The following is a 13,539-nucleotide window of genomic DNA, read 5'->3' as shown; positions in this document are numbered from 1 at the left end:
TCGAAAGAGGAAGGGTTGCTAACCATTTTGTATGGACCACCCATCACCGCAAAAAAAAATTGTTTTTTTTTAAGGCCTTGGATCAATAAATGTCCTAAGCTAGGCAGAGATATGGATCATAGGAGGGGATTTCAACATGATAAATCCATTACAAGAAAAGTCGGGGAGATTATTAAGAAGACTAGATAAGGTGGATATAATGTTCAAATACACCATTTATCTTGTGAAACATAAACACCCTAAATGACATTCATATCTAGAATAACAAGAGAGGAGGAAAGAACCAAATGCGACATCTAAGTTAGACAATTTTTTTCTTTCTAAAAAAATAATAGAAAAATATATATGTATAGAAGCAACTATTCGACCTTGCAATGGATTGAACCATTGGCTGATCATTCTTTAGCTTGATTTCAAAGGAACCCCTCACAATTGACCCTTCAAGTTCAAGGGGTTCTAGTTGTAGAATGTGACCTTGCTCGACAACATTAAGAGTTGGTGGAAAGTAACGCCAATCTAGGGGGAACATGGATGAAAACATTCCAATTGAAGCTCAAAAACCTCAAGACTATGCTCAAAACTTAGAACAAGGAAGGATTTAGCAATATATTTGAGGAAAAGCACAGATTTGAGGAAAATATGTAAGAGATACAATAAAGGAACATTTTGGAAGGAATAATAGAGGACCTATCACATATGGAAGGTGAAATCCTGACAAAGATCAAAGATAGAAGAAAACATAAGGAAATTCTATGGAAGCAAAATTCTTGCATAATTTGACTTCAGGCGGGGGAACGAGATATGAAATTCTTTCATAAGTTATATGATAATGCTCAAGCACCACAATTGAATCTACTTGCTATTAGACGAGGAAGGAAATAAAATGTTAAGTCGTGAAGAGTTGGAGAGCTACCTTAACAATTACTACAAATCCCTCCTTACTGATCCCTCTTTAAATAGGTTGCAACACATTAATAAATTCAGAGTACATATTCCTGCTCTAGTTAATCAAGACCAAAACAAGGCACTTATGAGGGAAATCATTTTCGAGGAGGTTGAATAAGCAGTAAAATTTAGGATAAAGAATAAGGCCCTAGAAATGAATGGTTTCACAACAAATTACTTCCAAGTAGCTTGCCTATTTTTAGGCTATGAATTCAAAAATTGATCAAAGAATCTAAGATATAAGGATCACTTCATCTTGCTATAAATGTGACATTGCTCACCTTTGTCCACAAGGCGCATGTTAGGTTGGCCGAAAATTTCTGTATGGTTGCATTATGTAATTTCATTTATAAAATTCTCTCCAATATCTTGGCCAATTGATTACATCCCCTCATGGTCGCTCCCATCTCTCCTGAACAATCGAGGTATGTTGAGGGTCATCAAATTCTATATGGCATCATCACAGCTCATGAAGGTAGTCACTTTCTCAAGATTATGAAAAAAAGAGGAATGCTCATCAAGACAAATATTTCTAAAGCCTTTGAAAAACTTAGTTGGTCCTATCTCTTTGTTGTCTTAAGAACCTTTGGATTCTGGGAAGACTACATAGAATACATTGGTGAGTTAATTTTAACTCCTCTTTTTTCTATTATTGTCAATGGTTCACCTACCCATCCTTTTAAGTCTTCATGAGGTATCAGACAAGGGGACCCATTTCCGTCCTTTCTCTTTATACTAGTAGCAAAAGGACTTGGTCACTCGATCAAAGCCATGATCACCAATGGTACAATTAAAGGCCTTTGCCTCTATGGATATGATCTTCCTCTCTGTTAGGCCCCTATACTACTAGTGTAACCCCTTATTGTTATTAGTACAACCCACTTATTATATCGATGTACCCATGTAGTGCCCATATTGTTACTATTGTGCCCCATAGAAGCCCACCTATTGTTATTATTGTGCCCTTACATTATTATTGTTATGTCGGCTCTGATTATGTTATGACCCCTTAGACTCCTATATATAGAAAGGAGGTCTTTTCATTTGTATCATCCAAGAATTTCTCATTTGTGTAATGTAAAGGAGGTTCCCCCTCGAAGAGGCTGAATTCTAAGGCGTTGATCTCTCTTTTCTATCTTTTTGTGAGCTGGTTTCATAACATTTGGTATCAGAGCTTTGGATTCTAGGGTTTCGCTGCTCCAAACAGGTCATCGTGGCATTTTCGCTATAACTTTTTTTCTGCGATGTTTCAAAAGCTAAAAATAAACCCATTTGAGAAAAATTCACGCTGAATCTCGAGTCCAAATTTCAGAGCATTTCGTGCTATATTTGCGGAGATATGATCTGAAGAAGTTGGTCTTTTTGCAGACTCCTGAATTACATTCCAAACAGTGACCTGGGGAAAATCATCATAACTTTCTCTCTGAGCATCGGATTGAAATTTTGTAAGAAGGTATAGAAAGAGGATGGACTATAGTTTCTTGTATATATTTTTTAGTGCCAAAGGTCGAAACAGTGACACGTGGCACTTCATACAAGTTCGATCTTCTTGAAAGGTATATAATCAGGTCATCTTGGGAGATTGTGCATAACTCTTTCTTGGAGAATCCAATTTGGATTAGACTGGTGCCATTGGAAAGAGGACACATAGGGCTACTACAGGTCGTAATTTCAGAACTTAAAGATCTGAAAGTACAGAGTTACAGTCGTTTCAAGATCGAGCTCCTAAAATCAAGAAAAAGCAAGATGAGGAAGTTTGATGGCAAGGATCCAGTAAATTGGATACTTCAGATGGACCAATATTTTGATCTACATGGTGTACAACTGTTACAAAAGGTATGTATTGCATCTTCATACTTAGAACCGAATCATTTTTTATGGTATGAAGGGCTTTGTTCTCGTAAACAACTTGTTACGTGGTCAATTTTCACGGAGGAAATGATAGCACATTATGAGGATACAAAGGGCAACACCTTCTTCAGAGCAAAACCACCACAATTGGAAAGAGTAAAAGGGCTTTGTGACATAGTGGAAAGTAAAATTATGGAAACCAGGAAGCATACCCCTCACAACTATAAAGATGGAAGTGTTGTTTCTCCTAGCCTTCCACAACCTACAAGGGTTACACCACAATAACTGGAAGAAAAAAGAGAAAAAGGGCTTTGTTACAATTGTGATAGCAAATGCACTAAAGGTCATAAGTGTGCTGAGAAGAAATTATTCTACATAGAATATGAAGAGGAGGAAGAAAATGATCAAGAAACATCAAAGGAAGAAGATATACGCCAGGACCCCACCCTAGAGAAAGAAGAAATGAATCAGACCATATCTTGTAAAGCACTGGCAAGAATTACCACTCCTCAAACTCTCAAGATAGAAGGACATATCAAGAAGAAAAAGGTGCAAGAAGTGAAAGATCACATCGAGAAAGAAGAAATGAATCCAACCATATCTTGTAATTCATTGGTCGAAATTACCACTCCTCAAACTATCAAGATAGAAGGACATATCAAGAAGAAAAATGTTCAAGAAGTGAAAGATCACATTGAGCATCAAGAAATGAATCTGACCATATCTTGTAAAGGATTGGAAGAAATTACCACTCCTCAAACTCTAGAGATAGAAGGACATATCAAGAAGAAAAAGGTTCAAGCAGTGAAAGATCACATCAAGCATCAACAAGAAGTTCTCCAACTTTTAAAGGATAACGCCACTTCGGTGCAAAATGAAACGAAACAACAGGTAGATCAACATCATAGTGAAAAATGTTTTGATGTAGGTGATTGGGTATTTTTACTCCTACATCTCAAGCAAGCTATTTATGAGAAGGAAATGTTGGCAATACTACATGCACTTAAAAAATGGCGACCTTACCGAATGGGAAGAATCTTCAAGGATGAGGATGTGGAAGCATTGTTTTGTGCTATTTCTATTATCCAACTAGATTAGATAAATGAAGCAAGGGATGAATGGACGAAGAAGTATGGCCACTTATTCAAAAGTTGCAAAAGATCCCAATTCAAACAATATTGCCAGAAATTGAAGGGGAAGGAAAAATCATATTGGAACCTGGAGCAGTCACAGAAACAAGAACCTGATAGCTACGAAATCGATCAATTTCAGAGTATCTCATCAAGTGGAGGAACTTACCCACTAAAGATTCCACATGGGAGGACAAGAATTTTATACAGAAGAAATAAGAACTACTCAAGCGTTGAGGACAACGCTTTTTGAAGGAGAGGGGCATGTTAGGTCCCTATACTACTAGTGTAACCCCTTATTGTTATTAGTACAACCCACTTATTATATTGATGTACCCATTTAGTGCCCATATTGTTACTATTGTGCCCCATAGAAGCCCACTATTGTTATTATTGTGCCCTTACATTATTATTGTTATGTCGGCTCTGATTATGTTATGACCCTTTAGACTCCTATATATAGAAAGGGGATCTTTTCATTTGTATCATCCAATAATTGCTCATTTGTGTAAAGTAAAGGAGGTTGCCCCCTCGAAGAGGCTGAATTCTAAGGTGTTGATCTCTCTTTTCTATCTTTTTGTGAGCTGGTTTCATAACACTCTCACCCACCAACAATTTGTTGATGATACTATGCTCATGGACATCCCTTGTGCATGAGAAGCACATGCCATCAAACAAGTTCTAAGTGATTTCATAGTAGTATCAGGTATGTACATTAATTTTCTAAATAATAAGTCTACTTTTTTAACACTAATCTGGAAGTGCATGCTCATATGGTCCACCTATAGGGATTCAATAGAAATGATTTATAGAAAAGGTACATGGGAGCCCCTTTAGTCAACAACTCTCTAAGATCCAATCATTGACAAGACTTTTTCCAACAAATCTCTTCAAAACTAGATAAATGGATTTCTTTAATCATCGAATCTAGTCGGTCAATTAGTTCTTCTAAAATGCATTCTACAAGCTCTTCCAATCTACCGAATATTGGTATTGGCGACTCCAAAAAATGTGCTAAAAAACATTTAAACCATGTATTGATATTTCTTATAGGGTGGCACAAAGAACGAAAAAATGGTCATTACTTTCCTTGGAAAAACTATGCCTTCCAAATACAGGGGGAGGTCTCACCCCTAAGGGGCCTGGAATAGCTCAATAAAATAATGAGAGCAAATCTTTGGTGGAAATCGCTGCAAGATAGGGCAGAGCTATGGCATTTGGTATGGAACCATAAATATAGTCTCCTAGCTCCCTAACAAGATATACTATATGGACAAGAATTCGCCATGGGATCATCTATTTGGAATCTAGCAAAAGAAAAAAAAATCATGATTGAGCAACATAGTTTCAAGGAGATCATGGACAACAACAAAGTTTTTTTTTTTTGGAAATGCATGGTAGCAACTCCTACAACTAGCCAATAACGAGAGAATGACAAGATTAGTGGATCTAATGCACAATTGTAACATGGTATTGATAAAATACTATTGTTTGATAAAATACTAATGGAAACACATAGAGTTGAGCAAACAATGGAGGGAACGGAAAATAACATAGGAATGGCCCTTCCTTCAAGCTCACGAAAGTTAGCCAGATCTAGTCCTTAAGCTTCAAAATAGGAAAATCCCCATAATAGATGGATCAGACAAGCTTATAGGGCAACATAAGCATGAAGGAGACTTCTCCACACAGGAAGCCTACTCTCTTCTAATGGGGAATACGGATCTTACCAAGAAAAAATTTGGTGCTAGATTTGGGGGACCAACTTCTGGCCAAAGATATCGTTATTCCTATGGCTAGTCACGAGGGGAAGTGGCCTCCCTTGGGATAGAATTTACGAAAAATTATTTGAAGGACCATCGATTTATCTACTATGCAAGGCAGAGTTGGAGGACATGGAACACATTCTAAATGTTTGTCCTTACACGAGGCTCCTGAGGGAACGTGTTTCTCAAACCTGTGGGATTTTTTCTTACAGCCCGATTTATAACATCATTGACACTATTATCAATTGGGACGTCATGCCTTTTAAAATCCCAATCATTAATAGGGCCTAGACTATCTTCCTAGGGCCTGTCATGTGGCTAACATGGAAAGAGAAAATCTCTTAGATTTTTCATGGTTCTTTCTCCTTCGAGGAAGCAATTTGGGTAAAAACTCTCCATAATGTCAGGGAACCAGTCTTGATTCGTCCTTGGCAAGCCTAATATTGGGAAATAGATCCTTCAAAGAAATTATTCCTACTTGCCTTATGCCTCTCTCCCTAATCTTCTCTTCCCAGTACTTCTTCCCCTCCTCATTCGAAAGTATAATCTTCTGGTTGCTTCACCCTTTTCCCCTGATTTTATCAAACTAAGATTTGATGGAGCGTCCAAAGATAACATGAGGATAACCAGATTCAAGGTGTCTTTCGAGAAGACTCAAGCAAGATTCAATTAAATTTCGTTGGTTACATGTGAACTAATACTATTAATGCAATAGAACTAGCCGCTACGAAAATTGGCCTCCACATAGCCATCATAAATAGATACACTAAAATAATGGTAAAAGGAGATTCACACCTAACAATCAACAACCTTCACCAACTTATTCAAGGTGCCCTTGTGGACAGAATCAGTAAAAGCTAGATATTAGAAAACTATATTTCCTGGATCAGTAAACTACTAGATTTAATTGAAGTCATAATCCCATCACATGTGAGACATATGCATCAAAATATTTGACATGCTAGGCAACATTGGATGCTCCAAGCCCATTCTTTTCTTTGCCTCTCCTTGGCTAGATATTAACTACAAGGAATGAGAACCACAGTGGGAAGATTTGGAAAGTCATGACAGGAATTCCCCGATGGGGGTGGGCATAATGGCCGAATCAAAGACAAGTGAGATGGTGGTGGTATCGTGACCTTTCGGTGCCTTATATACACAGGAGAGGGCTGCCACACTCCTCCTTGTCAAAACTATAACCTACATCCATTGCTCACACACGTCCAGGGAACATTTGGTAGCGTTTATTCACAATGAGACAAGTCTAGGGTTTCTTAAAGAATTAGGGTAATATAGGATATGCACAGTTAGATAAGGCATTTGGTTGTGTCAGCATGCTCTTTTCATGTCAAGTCCATGTCCTCTAAACCTAAATCTCTTCAACACTCTCTATCCGCTGAGCTAGTTTCTTTGTAGTAGGTGGGAGCTCTCTATTCTGGCGGATTGTTCCAAGGTATGTTCTCAGGTTTTTCCTGTCTTTGCTTAATAGCATTTCTCTTTTTTCAGCTTGTTGGAGGTTCAATGGTTCGCCTTCTTCTTGTAGCTCATCTACACAAGTTACTGAGCCTTTGTTGTTCTTTATATCACTCTTCAACTTCCTTATTTTGTTATATCCTCCAATCGTGGATTCCTAGGGGAAGTTCTTGTGTTTTCTTCACTTTGTAGCTTCAACTAGTTTGGGATTTTGGTTCTAGTGTTGGTCCCTTCACTCTCCATCTTATTGGTTGAATTCGAGTTCTCTTGTGTACTTCCCAACTAGGCTTACTTTTGTGAGAAATCTTTAGGTGATTTCAATGTAGTGGGAAATTCTGAGGTTGTCTCAGGACAAGGAAGATTTCTCAGGCTATTCTAACACTGGGGGAATTTTCCATCTTCCTTGCACTTGTTACCTATCCTTACCACTAGGCATAACACATAATGCGACCTAGGTGAGGCTAAAGCAGAAGGCCTAAAGGGAACTCCAAAATTTTTGAGGTAGCTTCTCGTGCAATAACCCAAGTTAGGCAGGCAATCAAGAGCTTTCATGCTATTATTGGGCTGAAATTTAGTCTGCCAAGGAAGAAATCCTACAAGATAACTAATCTCTCTTTGACTTTGAAATTGATGCTACTGATATGGGACAGGTTCTAGATTTAGGCCATACTCATGGTAGAATAAATCAATATCTTTCGTTCGTTTAGCTCTAATGGCACACCAAGACCTTGATAAGCAAAGTTATGCAAGATAGAGGTGATGAGCACACAAAGATGGCTTCCAAGCTTGAGGATATCCATAAGGAAATCAAGCACTTGTACGCTCACATCTTGAGCATGAGCACATGACTGGTTCACCTGGAAGCACATCTCAGTTGCAAAAATTCTCACAGTTTATTTTCTATTAATACTTGTACAATTCACATGGAGGTATTTGACTCCTTGAGATGAAGCTGAATTTTCTTTTGTTGGCTTTTGTCTTAATTTTGATTATTAACATGCTAGTTATTATCTAATGGCAGCCCTTGACAGTTGGAATCTATCTCCCTTTGGGTTACGTAATGTTTGGTTAGAATATTGACATATTTCTGTTCTCCTTAGGAAAACCAATCTAACCCGTTTCCTTATTGGTAGGGGGTAGCACAAGCAAGTATGATACAATGTAATTCTATGATTTATGTAATGAAATGCAAATTAAATAAATAAATAAAATAATACTAAATATAATCTTCACAAATAGACATATAAAACATTCAAAATATAACATTTACTAAGTGAGTGTAGATCATGTGGTCTTCCTCCCCACTCAGGTCGGATCTCATGCTATGACATGTTTACCTATGTAACACGATTACCTACCTTAATTCCTCATAATAACATATTGTTAATGCACATAACTAATACCAAATTAATACAATCAACCTGTATTTCAATGAAACATCAATAATCTCAAAATAAAGTATGATGTAATACCTCATTATTACTACTTAAATCTTCATATAACCGTCCAAAATACAAGGTAGAAAGATTGAGCTTTCGACTTGCCGACTTCCAGTGAGATACTAATTTTAAATTAAATTAACAGCGTGGTCCTACATCTTGTCACCATTATTTTAGGCCAGAAGCATTGGACTTCGTTCATTCACGAGCCCGAAACTTCTAACATTTTCAGACACAGCAGGTACTCACTCGATGGAACTTTCGGCTCGTGACAAAGATCGGCCAGTCCCACTTCCCTTGACTATGCAGGCCATGAACTTTAACGATATTGGCTGTGAAGGCCTGTAATATTATATAAATACTTGTTCAGCCATCCATGGAAGAACGAGCAAACGTGTGAAGTAGCACAACGACTGAGTGACGATCTCAATATCTGGAAGAATGGAGCATCATATGCTGGTGATTGCATTCGTCGCTAGCTTTGCTTCTGCATTTATGTATTGCTATGCAGTCTTCAGCAAGTCTAACAAAAGATCCCAGGAGTTACTGAGTTCGCTGACCAAGAGTTTGGAGAAATCAGCAGAGAACAATGGCAGAGATCTTGAAGTAGCCACGGATATTATAGTTGTGGGAGCCGGGGTAGCTGGTTCGGCTTTGGCTTACACTCTTGGCAAGGCAAGTATTGTTATCTTAGAGAATGTAGTTAGATTTTCATACTTGTTCATATGGTTAAAAAATTCGGAACATTTGTAGATAGATTTTCAGACTTGTTCATATGGTTAAAAAATTAGGAACAGTTGGCTAAAAATTTAAAGGAAAAACTTGTATTTTTATCTCAATTGCTGATTCTCATAATATTAAGCAATCAGAAAGACATAGGCGCTGTGTCAAATAATTAACGATGCCTATGTTTATCTGATTGCCAAATATTTAGCAAATCAACCAAATCAACCATTAAAATAAGGAGTGTAGAACTAGCTAAACTTCATACACAAATTTCTTGATTCTTATAATATCAAGCCATCAGAAAGACATAAACGCTGTGTCAAATAATTAACGATGCCCATGTCCATCTGATTGTCAAATATTCAGCAAATCAACCATCAAAATAAGAAGTGTAGAACTATCTAAACTTCATACACAAATTTCCTGCTTCTCATAATATTAAGCAATCAGAAAGACATAGGCACTGTGTCAAATAATTAACGACGCCCATGTCCATCTGATTGCCAAATATTCAGCAAATCAACCATCAAAATAAGGAGTGTAGAACTAGCTAAACTTCATACACAAATTTCTTCCATAAGTTTTTAACCATCTTTCTTTTTCATTTTATTTAAATGAATTTCTGTTCTCTGCTTGCTTTTTTGCTCAGGGTTGGGTTCCATCATCTCTCTTATGTATTCTAATTGCATATATAGAGAATTCAGCCCATGGAATTTGTAAAGTACTGAGGAAGAATTTAAGTAATCCCTTCAAAATTAGGTAGCTGGATAATAATTCTATCTAATAATCGCAGAAAGGGCAGCGTAGAAACGAATCCAGCGCTGGCTTGAATGAAAAGCCATAGCAGTCCAGACTCCAAAGGCTGAAGGAATAGATGCACCCGTGCACTCTTTAGGTTCTAATTAAAAATTTATCCAACACTGAAGTCGATTTGTCTTGCAGAGCGTTGACTTGTATAGTACGAAGAAGCAATCTTGGATTCTCTTTAATAAAGTGTAAATATTAATCACTAAGTGAATAGTTGGTTTACTAGAGTTCCTTGAATTTTACATTATTTTCCAATTTAAATGACATTGAATTGCAGAGATTATGGATAAAATTTGATAACAATGGGGGTGGAATACATGATAATTATATGTATGTTCGTTATTAATATTAATTATAAATTTCGATGCTGTATATCTGTATATTGGGTTTAATAATAAATTTTATTAATTATTTATATTTATAAAATATGAATATTTTAAATTTAATTATTTATATATATATTTTAAAAGAAAAATTTATATTAAAATTAATTTTTTTAATAATTTTTTAAATTTAAATGAGGTTAATAATTTAAAATAAAAATTAAATAATTAAAAAAACGTTAAATTTTTTTAGAGATAATTCTTTACTAATATCATTAATAAATTTAGTATACTAATCAATAACAACTAATTAAGTAATCTTTTAAATTATAACCATTATTAAATGTTATTACCACTATAAGTACTACTAAGTAGAACTAAGAAAATATTCAATAGCAAAATGACGATCAATTAAACTAGTTATATATATATATATATATATATATATATATATATATATATATACTCACTTTTTTACAATAAATTTAACTAATTCCTTAAAATAATTAATATACAGATTTTTTTATATAAATACTTATATAAATATATGGTGTCACTATTAGTATCATCACCTTTATACAAGATACATTTTAATAATATATCTTGTTGTTGACTAACAACTTAGTTTATAAAATACACATTTTTTAATTTAAAACAAAGTCAATTATGCTTTAAATTCATTACTATAAAAGAAGGAATAATATATTTAAGTTGACAAAGTTATAAAAACAAGTTTACAAGATTACAAATTTCTTATATTTTGTTTGTTTGTTGGAGGAGTTTCTTTCCAAATTGTTAAATAAATTTTGATGGAAATAAATTTTGATATAGTTTTTGTAAAACTAGAATCACATGGTCCAATTAAAAATGATAATTTTTTATTTTTATAAGTATGTTTAATGGAGACATTTTTGTTTTATCTTTCATTTTCTCACATTAATTTAATTCAACCTCCTTGTTGCTAATCCCAAAAAGGTTGATAGGAAGCAAAGATAGCCTTTGAATAATTTTATGATTAAAATCCTTCACTAGTATTTCTACATTCATTTTTACTAAACAAATCTTCGATTCATATTTTAGGAAGGTTTTTTTAAGAGTTTAATATTCTTTTCTTTTTTTTTGAAATAAACACTACAAAAGTAATCATATTCAAATAATGATTTCTAAAATTATTTTTTAAATACTAAACCTCTTATATTATTAGGTTTTCACTAACTTTTGAACTAATAATAATATTTATGGAATATTACAAAAAAAATCTACTTTCATTATATGTTAATGAATTTCTCCAATTTTTTTGTTAAACCCTTTTTAATATAACTGTTAAATAAAAATAAATCTTTATTTGTATTATATACTTTTTTATACCTACAATTTATTATTATAACTTTATTAGTAACTATATATTTTAATAAAGTTTATTATACATACCATACACAAATTCAAATACATCTATCTTAAAAATAAATCTTAATAAAAATTATCATATCTAAATATCTTTAATTAAATATTCTATAAATAAGAAGTAAAATTAAAAAGAATACCCAAAATTTCCAATAAACAAGCTTAGGTCTCATATTAACAAATTACTCAAAGAAAGTAACATTGATAGATCTCTATTCTAAGATAAAGATTTGAATGTGGGAAACACACAACCGCAAGAAGATAAGAACAACATGATTGAGAGGCGATATGCAATAAAGTGTTAATATATCCTTATATTTTCATATTAATATATATGCCAATAGACATTAATTTATTTTATATATATTTATATTCATTAAAGATTTCATGTTGCTTTATTGAACTAGGTTTAATGTTGGATATTCTATATTAGAAAGAGTTTGATAATCAATATTGGAGCTTCACCTAGATTGGAAACTTGATTAACTTATTTAGAGTATCTAGATGTAAAGACAATCCCTTTAACTTGACCCAACAAATAATAAATCTAATAATTCTTTTAGCACTGTTTATCCATTTCTCTATATATAATTATAATTCAATATTTGAGTTTAAATTTTTAAAATCTACTCTCAAGATATATCACATACACTTGCATAAAAGATGTATACATGAATCCATGTATGCACTAAAAAAATTTAACACATGTTTGTAGCTCTAAGGTTCCATGTGAATACTTTGTATTGAAATATGCTTAACTCTAAGTTCCCAAGTGAATGCTTGCAGTGAAATATGCTTAACACATATTTTAGTATACACACATTTTTTTAAACTTAAATCAAAATATTAATAATTGCAATCAAATATGTTAATAACTCTAAGTCACACCTAAGTAATTCACAATGAAACTATGGTTAACACACTTTAGTATATAAATAATTAAAATTTTAATGTGATTTTAATTATTAGTGAATTGTAATCTAACATAAAACAAAACAAACATAAAACATTAATAAACTTATTTTTTAAACATAAATGTAGTGATTTAAAATTCATGATATTTATGTTGTTGAAATAATGGGAAAAAAGAAAATAGGTTCATTTCAAAATGCTTGAAGTTTGTAAAAAAATATTTATTTTTAATTTATAGTAATTTAAAATATATATACACCAACAATATTATTTACATATTGAAATTACATATTTATAATGATAAAAATAATAATCTAATAATATTAATTAATTATACATAACATTAAATTTTAATATATTTTGTTTTAATTTTTATTTATAGTAAAAATAAATTTTTAAAATTATATATTTATATATATAACCCTTCCCTTTGTAAGAAACTCACTTTGATAAGGTTTCCATTTCACACTTCGACCAATCTGCCAAACTGTTTTCTTTTCTATGACGTGGGTGACGCGAAAGAATAAAGATTCTTCACGTTCGAACTGAGGATGGAATAGATTCGGGAGAAATACTGTAGTCCCACCTGCCAGCGGATGATCTATCTCTTGATACCTTCCACCTGTGAGACATCTCTATACCTACCTATTGGCAGTATCTTATATCCAACCTTCTCTACAACTTCCTGCTTGAGAGATATCATCTTCTTGCTTATATATATATAAGTTTATATATAAGTTTTTACTCATATCTTTAATGATTA

General features: G+C 33.5%; 1 protein-coding gene across 1 annotated transcript in view; it reads left to right on the top strand.

The window, feature by feature from the left end:
• The first annotated feature begins 8,794 nt into the window (after nucleotides 1-8,794).
• The window catches only part of LOC149222992 (squalene monooxygenase SE1-like), a 132,075-nt gene continuing 127,330 nt past the window's right edge, over nucleotides 8,795-13,539 (top strand). The window contains exon 1 of the mRNA XM_089385703.1: nucleotides 8,795-9,279. Coding sequence (XP_089241829.1) covers nucleotides 9,046-9,279 — 234 coding nt within the window. The 5' untranslated portion in view covers nucleotides 8,795-9,045. The remainder of the gene's footprint in view (nucleotides 9,280-13,539) is intronic.

This window comes from Pinus tabuliformis, chromosome Q (assembly GCF_031772625.1).
Source record: "Pinus tabuliformis cultivar Carrire ecotype Pingquan chromosome Q, CPIR1, whole genome shotgun sequence".
Classification (NCBI taxonomy): Eukaryota; Viridiplantae; Streptophyta; class Pinopsida; order Pinales; family Pinaceae; genus Pinus; species Pinus tabuliformis.
Note: the sequence above shows the minus strand (reverse complement) of the source record. Positions and strands in the feature narration are given on the sequence as shown.